A 14,411-nucleotide genomic window follows, 5' to 3' on the forward strand; every position below is an offset into this window, starting at 1 on the left:
ATAGTGCCCGGAATAGCTTGGAGGTATTACCACCTCTCGCGAGAGAAGCGAGCCAGCACCCGGGACATCGGAGGTTACCCAATCAGGTAGAGGAAAGACAGCCAAGCGGACGCTCCAAGCACCCCAGCGGGTCTGGAGGATACACCGCTAGGACTCCAGAGGTGGCCGTCGACAACGAGAAGCGACTCCCCTGCGATACTATATGTTATTACATGCGCATTTCCTACTTGAATCTTGTAAGTAGGATTCCAATTTTTATTTGCCAGCGGGGGAAGACGGGCTGCTTTTTACTGTTGTTTTTATTAAAATGTATCTTTGTTCATCCTTATATCTTGAGTACTTTCTATCCCTAGGTACCTGACCATTCCCTCATTCTTGGACATTTGTTCCACTTTTCATTGCAATATTACACTATGTTTGTCTATTTTTCTTTCTCCACATGTGCTGCTATCCATGAATTAATCACATTTCGAATTTATCGACAGGTGTTGGACTTACCGGTTCATAATTTTTTCAAGGACATTCTCATACCAGCACGGTTGTATTTTTATTATATAATTATATGCTGTAATTGTATTTTTCATCACTGTATGTTAGTTTATTTTTGCACAGGCGCCATCTGGTAACATTTTTTCCACTTAAAGTGAAGCACTACCTCTTTCCTCACTTATCGATGCTTCGGTACAGGTAGGGAGCCGGTATTGCTGATCAGGACTGGCTGAAAGGAGCATGTGTGAGCTGCCGTTTGCCTATTGGGCGAGGGGAATCAGCATGTCCCTACTACGGCAGAATAAGTGTCCGTACTCGCGAAGCGAGCGTTACGGACACGGTGCTATTGAAAATATGTCCTTACTCGCGAGTGTACTTAAACCGGAGAATGCCTGTACACACACACATACACACAAACTCTACAGCTACACATACACAGAAACACACTCTCTCTCCTCACTGTGTTCTGTGCTGAGCCCTCTGCAGGGAGGGAGGGGGAGGTTCAATGCCTAGCTGCTGCCTCCTGTCCAATCACCTCCCCTGTCTGAGAGCTGCTGATAGCAATGGGCCAGACATATCGCAAGAAGAAATTACCATAGTTGGACAAAGATGGGAGGACACAATAACATTTGTTGGAGCCACGTGGAGAAAAGGCTTGCAACCGCAGTACCTGGAAGATCATTGGGGAGGTTTTCATCCAGCAGTGGATTGACAAGGGCTGAAGAGGATACATAGAAATATCTATTCCTGAATACAGAGATTATTTTCAAATGTTTCAGGATAATTCCAATGTTTTTGTAATGAGCAGATAACCCCCATCCAAACAGTGGGTCTCTCCAGAAAGTGGGGAGAATAATGCTTTGGTTGATTACTGATACAGTACTACTGATCAAAATAATGTATATTGATGTATGTCTAAAATCAAAGTCTCAGATACATTACGTTTACTGGTTGAATAATGTTTATTTATTTTTTAACATGCTATGTTAATTCTTCAAATGGTACAATATATTAGAGATCATACACAGAAACACCAAGATTCAATTAGTTAACACTGGATTGCTGTGCAATAACCCATATTAGAGCTGCCATTGATTTGAATTACAGGTAATGCCAAAGTATTCCTCTTGGAGATCACGTCAGACAACTCATTTTCTTGAATCATCACCCCCCAAAGAAGACTATGAGCAGTTTATTAGATTTTCACTCCCGGAGCAAATAAAGGCAACACGGACATTTTATTTTTAAGGCTTTCAAGAGATCAAGTGGATTTTTATACATTCCCTCCCAGTTAAAACAATGGTTTTAGGAGTGACTGCATATCTTTGACATGTATTGTAACCGGTTTTCCATCAAACGGTTAAACTGAAGCTGAATAAACATCATCAAGTGTCGCATGTGAATGTGGAGATCTGAGAATATGAAGGCACATATCAAGGAGCAGAAAGCCTAGAACGTGGAATACATACTGGATTCTAATTCTTTCCAATGAGCAGAGGAGGCTGTGAAGTCCTTTTATATTTTAAAGCAGGGATCAGCTGTTATTATTTAGCCTGCCAAGCCTGGGCTGGAATTACTATCCTCTCAAGCAGCAAATATAGGCTTCCACGTGTAAATACTTTATGCAATTGCTCACAAATTGAGCCGGTTTTTGTGGTCGGTTTCAATTCATTAGACCCTAAAAACAAGAGCATAAGCAAGGAAGCCAGAGGCTTTTCATGGATAAATCTGACGTCATGGTGATCAGTTGATATTAAATGCAAACCGGTTTCAAGAGTGGTTCTCTCTTTTTGAAATTTTAACGTCAAACGGAAAGGGGGCCAGCGTGAGACCAAACCGTCCTTCCAGCATCGGCTTGAAGGATTCGTCAGCAAAGGTAAAAGTGAAGGCTTGGAGGAGATTCACAAACATCAGGAACAATTCCATTTTGGCCAACTGCTCTCCCATGCAGACACGCCGACCTGTTTGAGAAAATCATGTTTGAATAAATTAAAATCTGGAGGACCAGAGATCTTTAAAAACAAAAAAACAAATATGTTGTTATGTAGAGGATCTTGCTGTGTAAGGCTGCATCCATAGAGGATGGAGCCGCGCTGAGCCGCGCGGACGCGCAGGCTCGCCTGTTCAAGCATGAGCGATTTCATGCACGTGCAGGCGAGCCAGCGTGCGCGATCGGGAGGCGGGGCAGTGATGTCGCTGGGCCAATAGCCCGAGACGCACCGACGTCAAGGCACCGTGACGTTGACGCTGCTGTGCTGTGCTGTGATTGGATGTTTTCAGCCGACAGTGCGCTGAAAAACAGCTTTGCCCGTCGGCTGAAAAATCCAGCGCCTCAGCACGCCTGCGTGAGCCCCCTCTCAAGACAGCCTCATTGAGGATGCCGGGGCTCAGCGCGGAGAGTCCGCACGGCTCAGCGCGGCCTGTCCTTCCATGGATCCAGCCTAAGAATAAGTAGACCAAGATTGGAAGTAAATTTAAAAAAAAAACCTCAATGGAAACAACAAAATTAGAAGTGTGTGTGTGTGGGGGCTGGGGGGGAAGGGGGAGGGGCACAAGTCAACTGTTCAGCATAGTACTTACTCTGGTGGTGGTGTTCGAGGGGGGGGGGGGGGGAATTGGGAACTGTGCTGACTCACCACCCCGACCGGCATAGCTCACGCTAACAAAACATGATGGGGAGCACTGCTGCCAGTCGCGGGGGTGACACGCAATATTGATGAGCTTAATGTGTACTCATTTGCATATAATTTCCCAGAATCCCTGGCTGCAGTGGAAGCACTGTATGCAAAGAGATAATGGTGGTATGTGGCAGTGCCGCTTGATGTTCGTCAGTGACTGAAGCAGGGCGCATGTATCTGTCTGCAAGCAATAGTTTCAGTTTCTCGATTTTCTGAACTAAGCACACATCATAAACCATGTAAAGAAACGATTGTAAGATTGATATACCGATCCCAAAAGGAATGAATGCTTCTTTCTTGAGGATCTCTCCATGCTCATCTAGAAATCGGCTGGGGTTGAAATCATTAGGCTTGTCCCACACTTTCGGATCTCTGTGTACAGACCAGAGATTAGCCAGCACCACGGTGCCTTTAGGAATTGTATATCCCTGGAACACTGAGGAATTATAACAAATACTGCATGAAAACTGTGCTGCCGTGAGGTTTTACTTTGTATGTACACAACTGAAGTCACAATATAAGAAAGAATCACTGCCAATAAGCAGACAGTTTAAAGTTGTGTTCTTTTTTTTTTTTTTTTAAATGTCATTTGAACGGCTAATGCACACCATTTATACTCCAAGTTACATTTTACACTCCCAGGCCGGTCTTGTGCCATTGATAAGCTGCGGCCACATGTTCAGCCCCTAAGGGAGAATCAAAATTGCCTCGTTTGCAGGTGGAAGAGGCAGCACAAGAGGAAATTGTGTGATACAGAAATGTAAAGGTTTAGAACTTGTCAAAGAGTGGAAGGAGTGATATAGTGGTTAAGACCCGGGCTTCGAGAGAGAATAAACCAGTTTCAAATCAGAGTGTCAGCAATTTATGACAACTTGGGAAACGGGTCTTTAGACCTTCAAGCAACAATAGATTGTTAGCGGTTCAGGACAGGAACCATTCACTGTACAGACCGGCACAATATAAATTAGATGTGTCTCTGTTAAGTATATTCATTAAAGCAGGGGCTCTCAACTCCAGTCCTCAGGACACCACAACAGGTCAGGTTTTAAGGATATCCCACTTTCAGCACAGGTGGCTCAGTCAAAGTCTGAGCCCCTGACCGAAGCTTGAATATCCTTAAAACCGGACCTTTTTGCAGGCGGGAGAAGGGGGGTCTTGAGGACTGGAGTTGAGCACCTGTGCATTAAAGCATAATAGACGTTGGTGACTCTGTATAGTACCAAGTAACTATAGTATAGCAGAGAAGTGGAAGCCTGGGCACAGGAATTCTAAACGTTCTGTTTATTGATCAAATCTGTATTCCATGTTTATTGTTGAATCATTATGCGTGTAATCTTCATAAATACATCTTCTTGAATTAATTTCTCCACGTTATAATAATAAAAAAAAAAACACACATTCTAAAATGATGTCGTTTATTTTATGTAGTACATTTTTTTTTAAATCCTGTTCCTACACAGAGACAGACACCATCTTATAAATACCCTTATGACACGTTAATTGCTCACCAGTAGTTTCAGAAGCCATGTGGGGGATAGAAAGAGGGACGACCACAGTCATTCTCTGCACCTCCATGATGGTGGCTTCTGTGAAGGGCATTTCAGACTTGTTGGTCAGAGATGGAGGCCTGTCACGCCCGATGACTGCGTCAATCTCAGCTTGGACTTTCTCTGATCAAAATAAAGAGCGTCAGATCATGGGGATTACTCATTGGTGCAGTTTGCAACTATTTACCACTATACAATTCCCTATATGTAATATAAAGGATTTGGATCTACAAGGACTAGAGGTCCCATCATTTTACATTCCAAAGTCAAACAGCAGCAAAATCGCTGTCATTTTATCCCTTTACACAATTGATACAAACACGTAGACCACAGGTTATTTAGCGCAGGATTTAAAGAGGGCGTTCCTTCTAACACCACGTTTAATAGGTTACATGATTTACACCGTTTTTTAACAAACTATGCAAATTATTCTATAAATAAAAGGTTTTAAAAATGTTTGTGTCTCCATAGTAAACAAATGTTTTAATTAATTATCTAATCCTAAATCTGTATTGTTATATGGTTGTTTTGATTAACAAACAAACAAACAAATCTTCTGGCATATGCGACAATGTACATAGACTGACCTGTTTTATTTTTCTAATAATGGTAGCATAATTAGTTTAAAGAGATAATGGGAAAGAACAATTCTAAACGTCTGACCATAGCATTAAGCAGATGCAATGAAAATAGAAAAAGACTCATTTTTTAAGCAAGCAGCAAATAAGTTTCCTTGGGGGGAGGCATTTAATATTTGTAAAGAAGTCAATTACACTGACAATTTGTTAAAAATATATATTTTGCGTGGTATACTAGTAGGCCCCTTTAAAACCAGGTACTACACTGATGGATGGACAGGTTATCATGGTATATAGAAAACACAAAAACACAAAAACAAAGCGCACAACGCTCATAATGCATTAAAAGAAATATTATTCCAATCAAACAGTACAGGTAAGTATTATGCGTACATCAAGGGAGAAAAAACCCAGCATGTCAGGGGTTAATGTTACCCATGCGCCAGCCGGATCTCCAAACAGAATATCTTTGGTTTAAGCAGCTTCCAGCCTCTGAGTCTTTCGATCCATAAACGAAGTCAGTAGATCCTCAGTGGTCCCACTATTGGCGGTGGAAGTCCCTGCAGACTAGTTCATAACGAGGATGGCGATTCCGCTGGTTGGGTTGGTATCTCACGGTGGCTTAGTGCACACTCCCAGCCTTCAGATCCTCCGCTTCCGGATCTCTGACGTCACTCAGTGGCGACACCGCAACTGAGTGACGTCAGAGACCCGGAAGCGGAGGATCTGAAGGCTGGGAGTGTGCACTAAGCCACCGTGAGATACTAACCCAACAGGCGGAATCACCATCCTCGTTATGAACTAGTCCGCAGGGACTTCCACCTCCAATAGTGGGACCACTGAGGATCTACTGACTTCGTTAATGGATCGAAAGACTCAGAGGCTGGAAGCTGCTTAAACCGAAGATATTCTGTTTGGAGATCCGGTTGGCGCATGGGTAACATTAACCCCTGACATGCTGTTTTTTTTTCTCCCTTGATGTACGCATAATACTTACCTGTACTGTTTGATTGGAATAATATTTCTTTTAATGCACTATGAGCGTTGTGCGCTGTGTTTTTGTGTTTTTTGTCTAGCTTTAGGGGGTGTTTTGAGCCACCCCTGGTTCTACGGCTGCAGACGCTCCTTTATCAGTGTCCACCAGGTCACGTATCATTTAATTTTTATCATCACTTTATTATCACCCCACCAACGTGATTGACTGTAGCTGCGCACTTTATACACTTTGTTTCACGTATCATGGTATATGCCAGGAGTGGCCAACTCCAGTCCTCATGGGCCCCCAACAGGTCAGGCTTTAAGGATGTCTCTGCTTCAGCACAGGTGGCTCAAACAGTGGGCTCAGTCAATAACCGAGCAAATGATCCTTAAAACCTGACCTGTTGGTGGCCGGGAGGACTGGAGTCGCCCACCCCTGGTCTATGATTCTGTGATGGGAAGGAAACCGTAGACCCTTTATATTTAAGAAATGTTGCACTGCTCCTAATAAAAATCTGCTTTATAAATCACCTCACTGTGCAGACTGTCAGTAAGGCAGTTCTCATCTCTAATCTTTGACCTCCACCGTTTTAAATCTTGATTAGCCGCTCCTGGTAAACAGAATTATATCTACAGTACCTGACCTGCTTCTCGGGTCAAAAAAAAGCAGAGACACATTAACCAAGCTGGAAATGGATCCACTTTTTAAAGAACAACTCGCGTCAGAGCGCAAACCGGGAACAAACAGGCACTGCGCTCTCCGTCCGGTTTGTACCGCAGCCAACAGCGCTATTCCTCAGTGAGTGCGCACAGCGAATGCAGTCTACTTTGTTCTAATATACTGTACAGCCTCATTAGATCAGTCTAGCAAGGACCTCGTTTACCCCCTCCCAGGGTTTACTATAGACTTAATACCATCAGAGGCTGCATACCAAAGGGATTTACAGTGTTCTAAACGCTACGTTCTTACTAGTTATGGCAACACTTGGCTGAATACAATTAAGAATATTCTACTTCAAAACCTACTTGAAGCAACGGTGACGTTAATATCCAGCCACTGTTTTCCACATTTAGTAACCTGCTTAGGTAACATTATTACTAATATTCAATCGCTCTCATAATAGCACAACAGGGACTTCCTTTCCCCACTATTTGCTCCCATTATGTCACCTGGGTTTTGTGCTAGTTGTGCAAGTGCCTTATTACATTTATATTTACCCATCTGATCTCAAACAAGCAGATACTATTATCCTAGTTACTTTATATTCCATCTCAGCTTGCAGCTAAAACTGACATTAGTAATTCACTACTATCTGGATCACTCAGTAGGGACAGGAATACTCCCTTCCCCATAGCCATTGTTCTAGATCACACTTTTTAATCTCTGCACACACATATAAACACTATTTGTACATATATTTCTGCCTTGGCATTTATTTTACACTTAGAAATGAGAAGTTAAGTTTTATCCCACTTGCATTTAACTATGCATTGTCCAAGTGCAGTATACAGTGCTTTTTTCTTCTTTAGTCGCCTGTGACAGAGTGAAGTCAACTCCTATATATAGCAGACACTGGCAGTCTCATATAAAAAGGTTAAGGGCAGTCCTAACGTCCTTAAAAGAAGCAGGGCTCACTGCAAATCCCAAAAAATGTGCCCTGGGTAAATCCACTACAAAATACTTGGGCTATGCCGTTGGGGGAGGGATAGTAAGGCCACTAGCTAGCAAGGTAGCCGCCATAAAGGAAGTCCCCACCCCACAGACAAAGACACAGGTCCGCTCCCTTTTGGGGTTAGCAGGGTATTACCGGCGGTTTATCCCCAATTTTTCGGAAATTTCTGCACCCCTAACAGATCTGACAAAAAAGAGTGCCCCAACCCAAGTTAAATGGTCTTGGGAGTGCCAAGACGCCTTTGACATGCTAAAAAAGTGCCTGTCAGAGGGCCCCGATCTTCGGAGCCCAGATTTTAAAGAGCCCTTCATCATCCAGACGTATGCCTCAGAGGTAGGACTGGGAGCAGTGCTGTCTCAGCAATTTGATGGTGTTGAACACCCCATACTGTTCATCAGCCGGAAGCTGTTCCCAAGGGAAGTGAGGTATTCCGTTATTGAGAAGGAGTGCCTCGCTGTAAAATGGGCAATTGAGGCCTTGAGACATTATGTCGCCGGAGTACACTTCACCCTGATCACTGACCATGCGCCCTTGAAGTGGTTAAACACCATGAAGGACACAAATCCAAGGTTGACCAGGTGGTATATTGCCCTCCAACCCTTCTCGTTTGATATTCAGCATAGACCGGGAAAGAACCATGGAAATGCTGATTTTTTGTCAAGGGAAGGAGTGGAGGGTCAGGCTTCAGCCGTGTGGGACACTAGCCACACACAAACAGGGGAGGTATGTGACAGAGTGAAGTCAACTCCTATCAGTTACGCCTGGGAGACATATGTCTGAGTGCTTCATCCAGCACTCATAAGGGTTAACTCAGGTGGAACTTGGGTAGTCAGGAAGTAAGCCGTAAAGGTAGAAAAGGATCTTGTTTCCAGCAGTAGCTGGCTCCCTCAGACAAGAGCACATGGATAGATGTGCTGCTAGCCAGAAGGATACAACACACTACTTACTGCAGCCAAAGTAAGATTTGTTTCATTTGTTTTCATCACTGCTTAAAAGACTCTTAAGGTTTGGTTATGGTTTAGCCAGCCAGCCTGCTAGATAGGTCTGCTGTGTTAGTCAGATTTTCTCCCATCGTGGAGCAGGATTTATTTTGTTAAAGGGACAGTGTACCCGCATGTTATGTTACTGTGGAGAAATAAAGCCATTGAACATTTTTCATTATCCTGAAACTACACGTGTGGACTGTTCCCTGACCTCGGCTACAGGCCGTCCTGCCACATCGCCTTATACAGAAATTCTGTTTTTTGCACCGTCAATTGGTATATAGCATTACCCATTACTGTACTGAGAACTAGCTGAGCTCCCTCCTTGTTATATCATTATAAAATCACCTCAACAGTGTGCAGACTGTCAGTAAGGCAGTTCTCATCTCTAATCTTTGCCCTCCACTGTTTACAAATCTTGATTAGCTGTTTCTGGTAAACAGAATTATATCTACAGTACCTGACCTGCTTCTCGGGTCAAAAAAACAGTCATTAATAAAGCTGGAAACGGATCCACTTTTTAAGAACAACTCATAACGTACTTCGTACCTAATAAAAGCTTCTAAACACTGATGGGTCGATTTAAAGGAGCAGTCCCTTCTAGGAACATGCTCAAGAGGGTATATATCTGGATGACTGATGACTTGACCAGAATTGAATATATATATAATATTTAATGTACTTAAGTAATGATGTAAACATGCCGAGCTGAGACATTGAAGGGATTTAATGTTCTCATTTTGTCTGATGTCTGTGTGTTCTAACACACCAAGTTTACACAGGCAAAAGCTCACCGCTCCCCTTCCCTGGCTCTCCAAAAAGGGCTGGGTAGGCCCGGTAGGCTACGGGTAGAGAAAACACTTCAACACTCCACTTAAGTGCAAAATGTTTGCAAACCAAGCAATATTTGCTACAGTATTTGCCCTCACAAAAATTCACACATCTCTACTCTCGACCATTCAGAGGTACCACGTAACATGCTAGCACTATCCTCACAAAGCTGCCAAGAGCACCTCTACAGAATGAAAACATTTGTGTGTGTGCGGGGGAGGTAGAAATGCTACAATGAATCATTTTATAACAATAATTTTGGGGAGTATATAAAACCGCTGTGGTAACAGAACATTTCTTGTTTGAACCCAACATACAAAAATAGGAGAAAGCGCAGAAAATAACTCTTTTAGGTATAATTCACATGAATATTTATTAAGGTAAATCAAACACTTACAATTTAAAATCTGACTGCAGGCATTGCTTCTATCTTCCCCCGTATCACCCGATGGTAAGGACTGTGTGACCCCCGGCTCCTAGGTCCGCGCTTCATTGTTGTGGGAGCACCGCATGGCCACTCTGTTTGGGGCAGCCGGACTACGAATCTCAGGATGCACTGCGGGTCCCACCAGTCTCGCGAGAGTCACTGATTAGCTAGAAAGCCGCTCTCGCGGTTGATTCAGTGAACGGGGAGCAAATAAACAGTGTCCCGACGGGTTTTGACACCACGGACCCTGAAGCAAATAATTCCCCTCTACGCGTTTCGCGTGAACTCGCGCTTCATCAGGAAGTATTTTTGTAGGGATGCTGGGAATAATTATATATACACCAATGGATGCCTTCCTATTGGCCCATTTGCATCAACTAAACGTGCCATCATTGGACAAAAACCCCATACATACAGACAACATAGATTGACATAATTAACACATTCCACAAAAAATAAGGCAGCATAAAATACATAAAAATTAAAAATAAAAACATGATTAAAACCCATCATAGAAAATCTCAAACCTAAACCTAACAAATTCACCAATCTTGTACCCAGCTCCCTCAAACAACCTAATGTGACCCAACCAAGTAAAACATTTAGGGAAACCAAAACAGTAATTTTAAATGTGGCAACTGCGTCATGTATAAATACATGGCGCCATGCAAAACATTTAGTGATGGTAATACAGGAAAGGATTACAAGATTGGTGAATTTATTACATGTTCTACAAATTTTTATAGTTTGTGTCATTGACTGTCCCTGCAATAAATACCATGTAGGGAAGACCATCCGACCCGTAAAAAAGGTCAGGATTGGGGAACATGTCAATGGCATAAAAAATGCGAGACACCGTTTGGAAAAAGGGAAAACTATACACAATGTGTCTCAGCACTTCCTGGACCATCACAATGGGTCAGTGGAGGGATTACATTTTAGGAGGTCTGGGGGTAATTAAAAAGGATGTAAGAAAAGGAGATAGGGATCTTAAACTCCTTCAGCGAGAACAATTTTGGATATTTACGCCATGTAGCAAGGACACTCAGGGGCTTAATGAACAACTAGAGCTTCACCCATTCTTAAAATAGAGTAGATATGTTTCCAGCACGGAATGATTTAGATTGCCCTATATCCAGTTTATATAACCGCTTTCCATCTGGTTTGGGTTTGCTGTATGAAGTGTTACCTTTTTAGATTTTTAATGAGGTTTAAGTGTTTTAATAATTTTTTTACATTTTAATGGGGTTAATAGGTTAACCTAAGCAATAAATTAATGGCAGTAGTAATGGGATGTACAGGGTTAATGAGGGGTGTGGTTCCATTATATTCATCTGGTACGTTTAGACTTAGAGATTATTCTATGATGGGTTTTACGTACAGTATTCATCTTTTAAGGGTTTTTAAGAGTCTTATGTATTTTATGCTGCGTTTTTTGTGGTATGTGTTAATTATGTCAATCTATGTTATCTGTGTGTATGGGGTTTTTGCCCAATGATGGCACGTTGAGTTGATGCAAATGGGCCAACAGGAAGGGTCTGTTAATCAAATATTGTCGAAATGAACATACTGTAGAAATGGATGATATATGGATGAAATGGACTGGGGGGGAGTCTCTGGAGATGAGGTTGTTGGTGGTGCGCAGAATCCATTTTGTCTGTATTCTATTCTCGTGTGTGTCTTGTGTCTCATGCTGTGTTCCTGCAATCATTTCATGTGAGAAAGAATGTGTATGTATGGGTTTTGCTACCAGTACACAGGGCCAAAATGGCCTATGGCTCAATGCCCAGAAATTAGGGAGAAGCACCTATTCTGCAGTTATACAGACTTATATAAAAGTATATCCTAACAGTTCTTGTTCATTGTATTAAGAATGTTTTAACCAAGCTTTTACTCATTTTAGTGACCTTTATTATGATAGGTTTAGAATAGGGAGGAGATATTGTATTCCACCTAGTAACTTATTGTAGACAAAGAAACTCATGTGTACAAAAAGGCTGCAAGGGCCCTCTGCTTGCAGAGTATCTTGTTACACTCCTGTGTGATCATTCAGAATATTACAATAAACAAACTCATTATCTACGACCCGTGCTTGCTCTTATTTTCGTGCATTTGCAAACAACAACACATCCATTGGTATATATAATTATTCCCAGCATCCCTAAAAAATACCTCCTGATGAAGCGTGAGTTCAAGCGAAACGCGTAGAGGGGAATTATTTGCTTCAGTGTCCAAGGGCTGGATGTGGTATCAAAACCCGGCAGGCTAATGTTTATTTGCTCCCCGTTCACCGAATCAACCGCGAGAGCGGCATTCTAGCTAATCGGCGAGTCTCGCGAGACTGGTGGGACCCGCAGTGCATCCTGGGATTCGTAGTCCGGCTGCCCCAAACAGAGTGGCCATGCGGTGCTCCAACAACAATGAAGCGCAGAGGGCGGACCTAGGAGCCGGGCGTCACACAGTCCTTACCATCGGGTGATACGGGGGAAGATATAAGCAATGCCTGCAGTCAGATTTAAAATTGTAAGTGTTTGATTTACCTTAATAAATATTCCTGTGAATTATATCTAAGAGAGTTATTTTCTGAGCGCTCTCCTATTTTTGCATGTTGTGCCTTCTTTGCCCCGGTGGATCACGGGAGAGGAGTGGAGCAGCGGGGAACTCTCTCTTGTTTGAACCCAAGCACTATTTTGTGGAAGAACTGCAGCTGAAATATCTTTTAAAATTTCTAAAATGTAGAATATGTTTCAAGTTATTAGATGATTCAAAGTTTTATTCAGTATAAGACATGGGGTCTTATTCAATAAGCTCCTAAGCTATGCGATCGGCTGAAAAATGTTGTTCAAGTCAGTGGCAGTTTTCAGCAATCAGCCACTTCAGAAATTGAATAAGGGGCATAGTTTCGGATGTCTACAGTCTGACACTCCGCAATTTAAATCAACGTTTCACAGTAAACAATTCTTACTCTGCTGTACAAATGAAAAATATTTAGGATTAATGTTGTTTAGAGCTTCTCACACAGGGGTTAAAAGAATGTCAGTGTTACACAGTAATTTTCCACTCCACACTCACTACAGATAGTCCTCGTTATCCAACGTTTAACTTTACAACGAATGGCATATCCAACACTTTACAATGCAACCCTATGGGCTGTTTTCCGACGCCTGACTGCGTTATCCAATGCTCACCGCCACTGATTAACATGGGACTCACTTTACAACGGTTTCACTAACCAACGCTAGTTCCAGAACCGATTCCGTTGGATAACCGAGGACTGCCTGCACTACAGAATTTGCTAGGACAGGTTTGTGTTTTAGTGCCCATTCTTAGTCACAAAGAAAAAAAAACGTACCTTGTATATTTGGATGAAGGCACATATACAAGAGAGACCAAAGCAGTGTGTTTGTGGTTGTGTCAGTGCCTGCGATGAAGAGATCACCAATAATGTAGAACAAATATTCTGTGTTGAAGCTACTGCCGGCCTGGCCCTTTTTCTCCTCTTCTATGTGAAGGAGGTACATGTCAATAAAATCTCTGGGACTCTCTGGGTTTAAGGTGGCCTCGTGCTCTGCAATTATCCTTTTTAGAAAGGCGGTGATATCTACCACGATTTGCCTCAGCTCCCCAAAAGCTCCAAAGGGCAGGTAATACATCCAAGAACATATGTTGGCGAGGATGGCCTCGCTGTTCATGCTGATCTCCAGCCCACGAGACATCAGATTCAACATAGTCTTGAACTCCTCATCTTCATAGTTGAAGCGTTTGCCAAAACATATGGAGCAGATGATGTTGGAAACAGCATTATTTATGATTTGAAAGGGGCAAAAGGCATCTCCCCCATGTTTCAGCATTTCTGCCTTCACATACTTGAACTCTTCGATGATTATGGGCTCCAGGCTGAGCTTTCCTAGCCCAAAGTGTCTCAGGGTTGAATGAGAGAACCTTCTTTGTTGTCTCCATATTGGTCCGTAGGATGCAAATACAATACCTAAAAATAGAAGCAATAACATTCAGTAAAATTATTTAAATTTGAGTAAAAAAACATTTTCATGATACAATTTACTAAATTAAACAAAAGATTAAGACCACACACACACACACACACTCTTCAAAACATCCATTTCTTTAATGCGCATATATACAGTAGTTCACTGGCCTCCAACACAAACACCCCCATATGATATGTAACAAGGATCGGGGTCATCTAAAACCTCATAACATAACCAA

General features: G+C 42.4%; 1 protein-coding gene across 1 annotated transcript; it reads right to left on the reverse strand.

Annotated features, from left to right (window-relative positions):
• Positions 1 to 1,432: 1,432 nt before the first annotated feature.
• CYP2U1 (cytochrome P450 family 2 subfamily U member 1) lies at positions 1,433 to 14,209 on the reverse strand. The gene is made up of 4 exons (XM_075608413.1): positions 13,537 to 14,209; positions 4,676 to 4,837; positions 3,436 to 3,603; positions 1,433 to 2,450 (listed from the first exon to the last, which is right to left on the reverse strand). Exons 1-4 carry the CDS (start codon positions 14,192 to 14,194, stop codon positions 2,260 to 2,262), a joined length of 1,179 nt encoding a protein of 392 aa, XP_075464528.1. The 5' UTR covers positions 14,195 to 14,209; the 3' UTR covers positions 1,433 to 2,259.
• Positions 14,210 to 14,411: the final 202 nt, after the last annotated feature.

The sequence above is a fragment of the Ascaphus truei genome, chromosome 1 (genome assembly GCF_040206685.1).
Source record: "Ascaphus truei isolate aAscTru1 chromosome 1, aAscTru1.hap1, whole genome shotgun sequence".
Classification (NCBI taxonomy): Eukaryota; Metazoa; Chordata; class Amphibia; order Anura; family Ascaphidae; genus Ascaphus; species Ascaphus truei.

Coding starts and splice junctions, on each gene's coding strand:
- CYP2U1 (XM_075608413.1), bottom strand. CDS start 14,194: ATGTTATTGCTTCTATTTTTAGGTATTGTATTTGCATCCTACGGACCA. Junction 4,838..13,536: donor CCTTCATCCAAATATACAAG/GTACGTTTTTTT, acceptor TATTTTGATCAG/AGAAAGTCCAAGCTGAGATT. Junction 3,604..4,675: donor CATGGCTTCTGAAACTACTG/GTGAGCAATTAA, acceptor ATAATTCCTCAG/TGTTCCAGGGATATACAATT.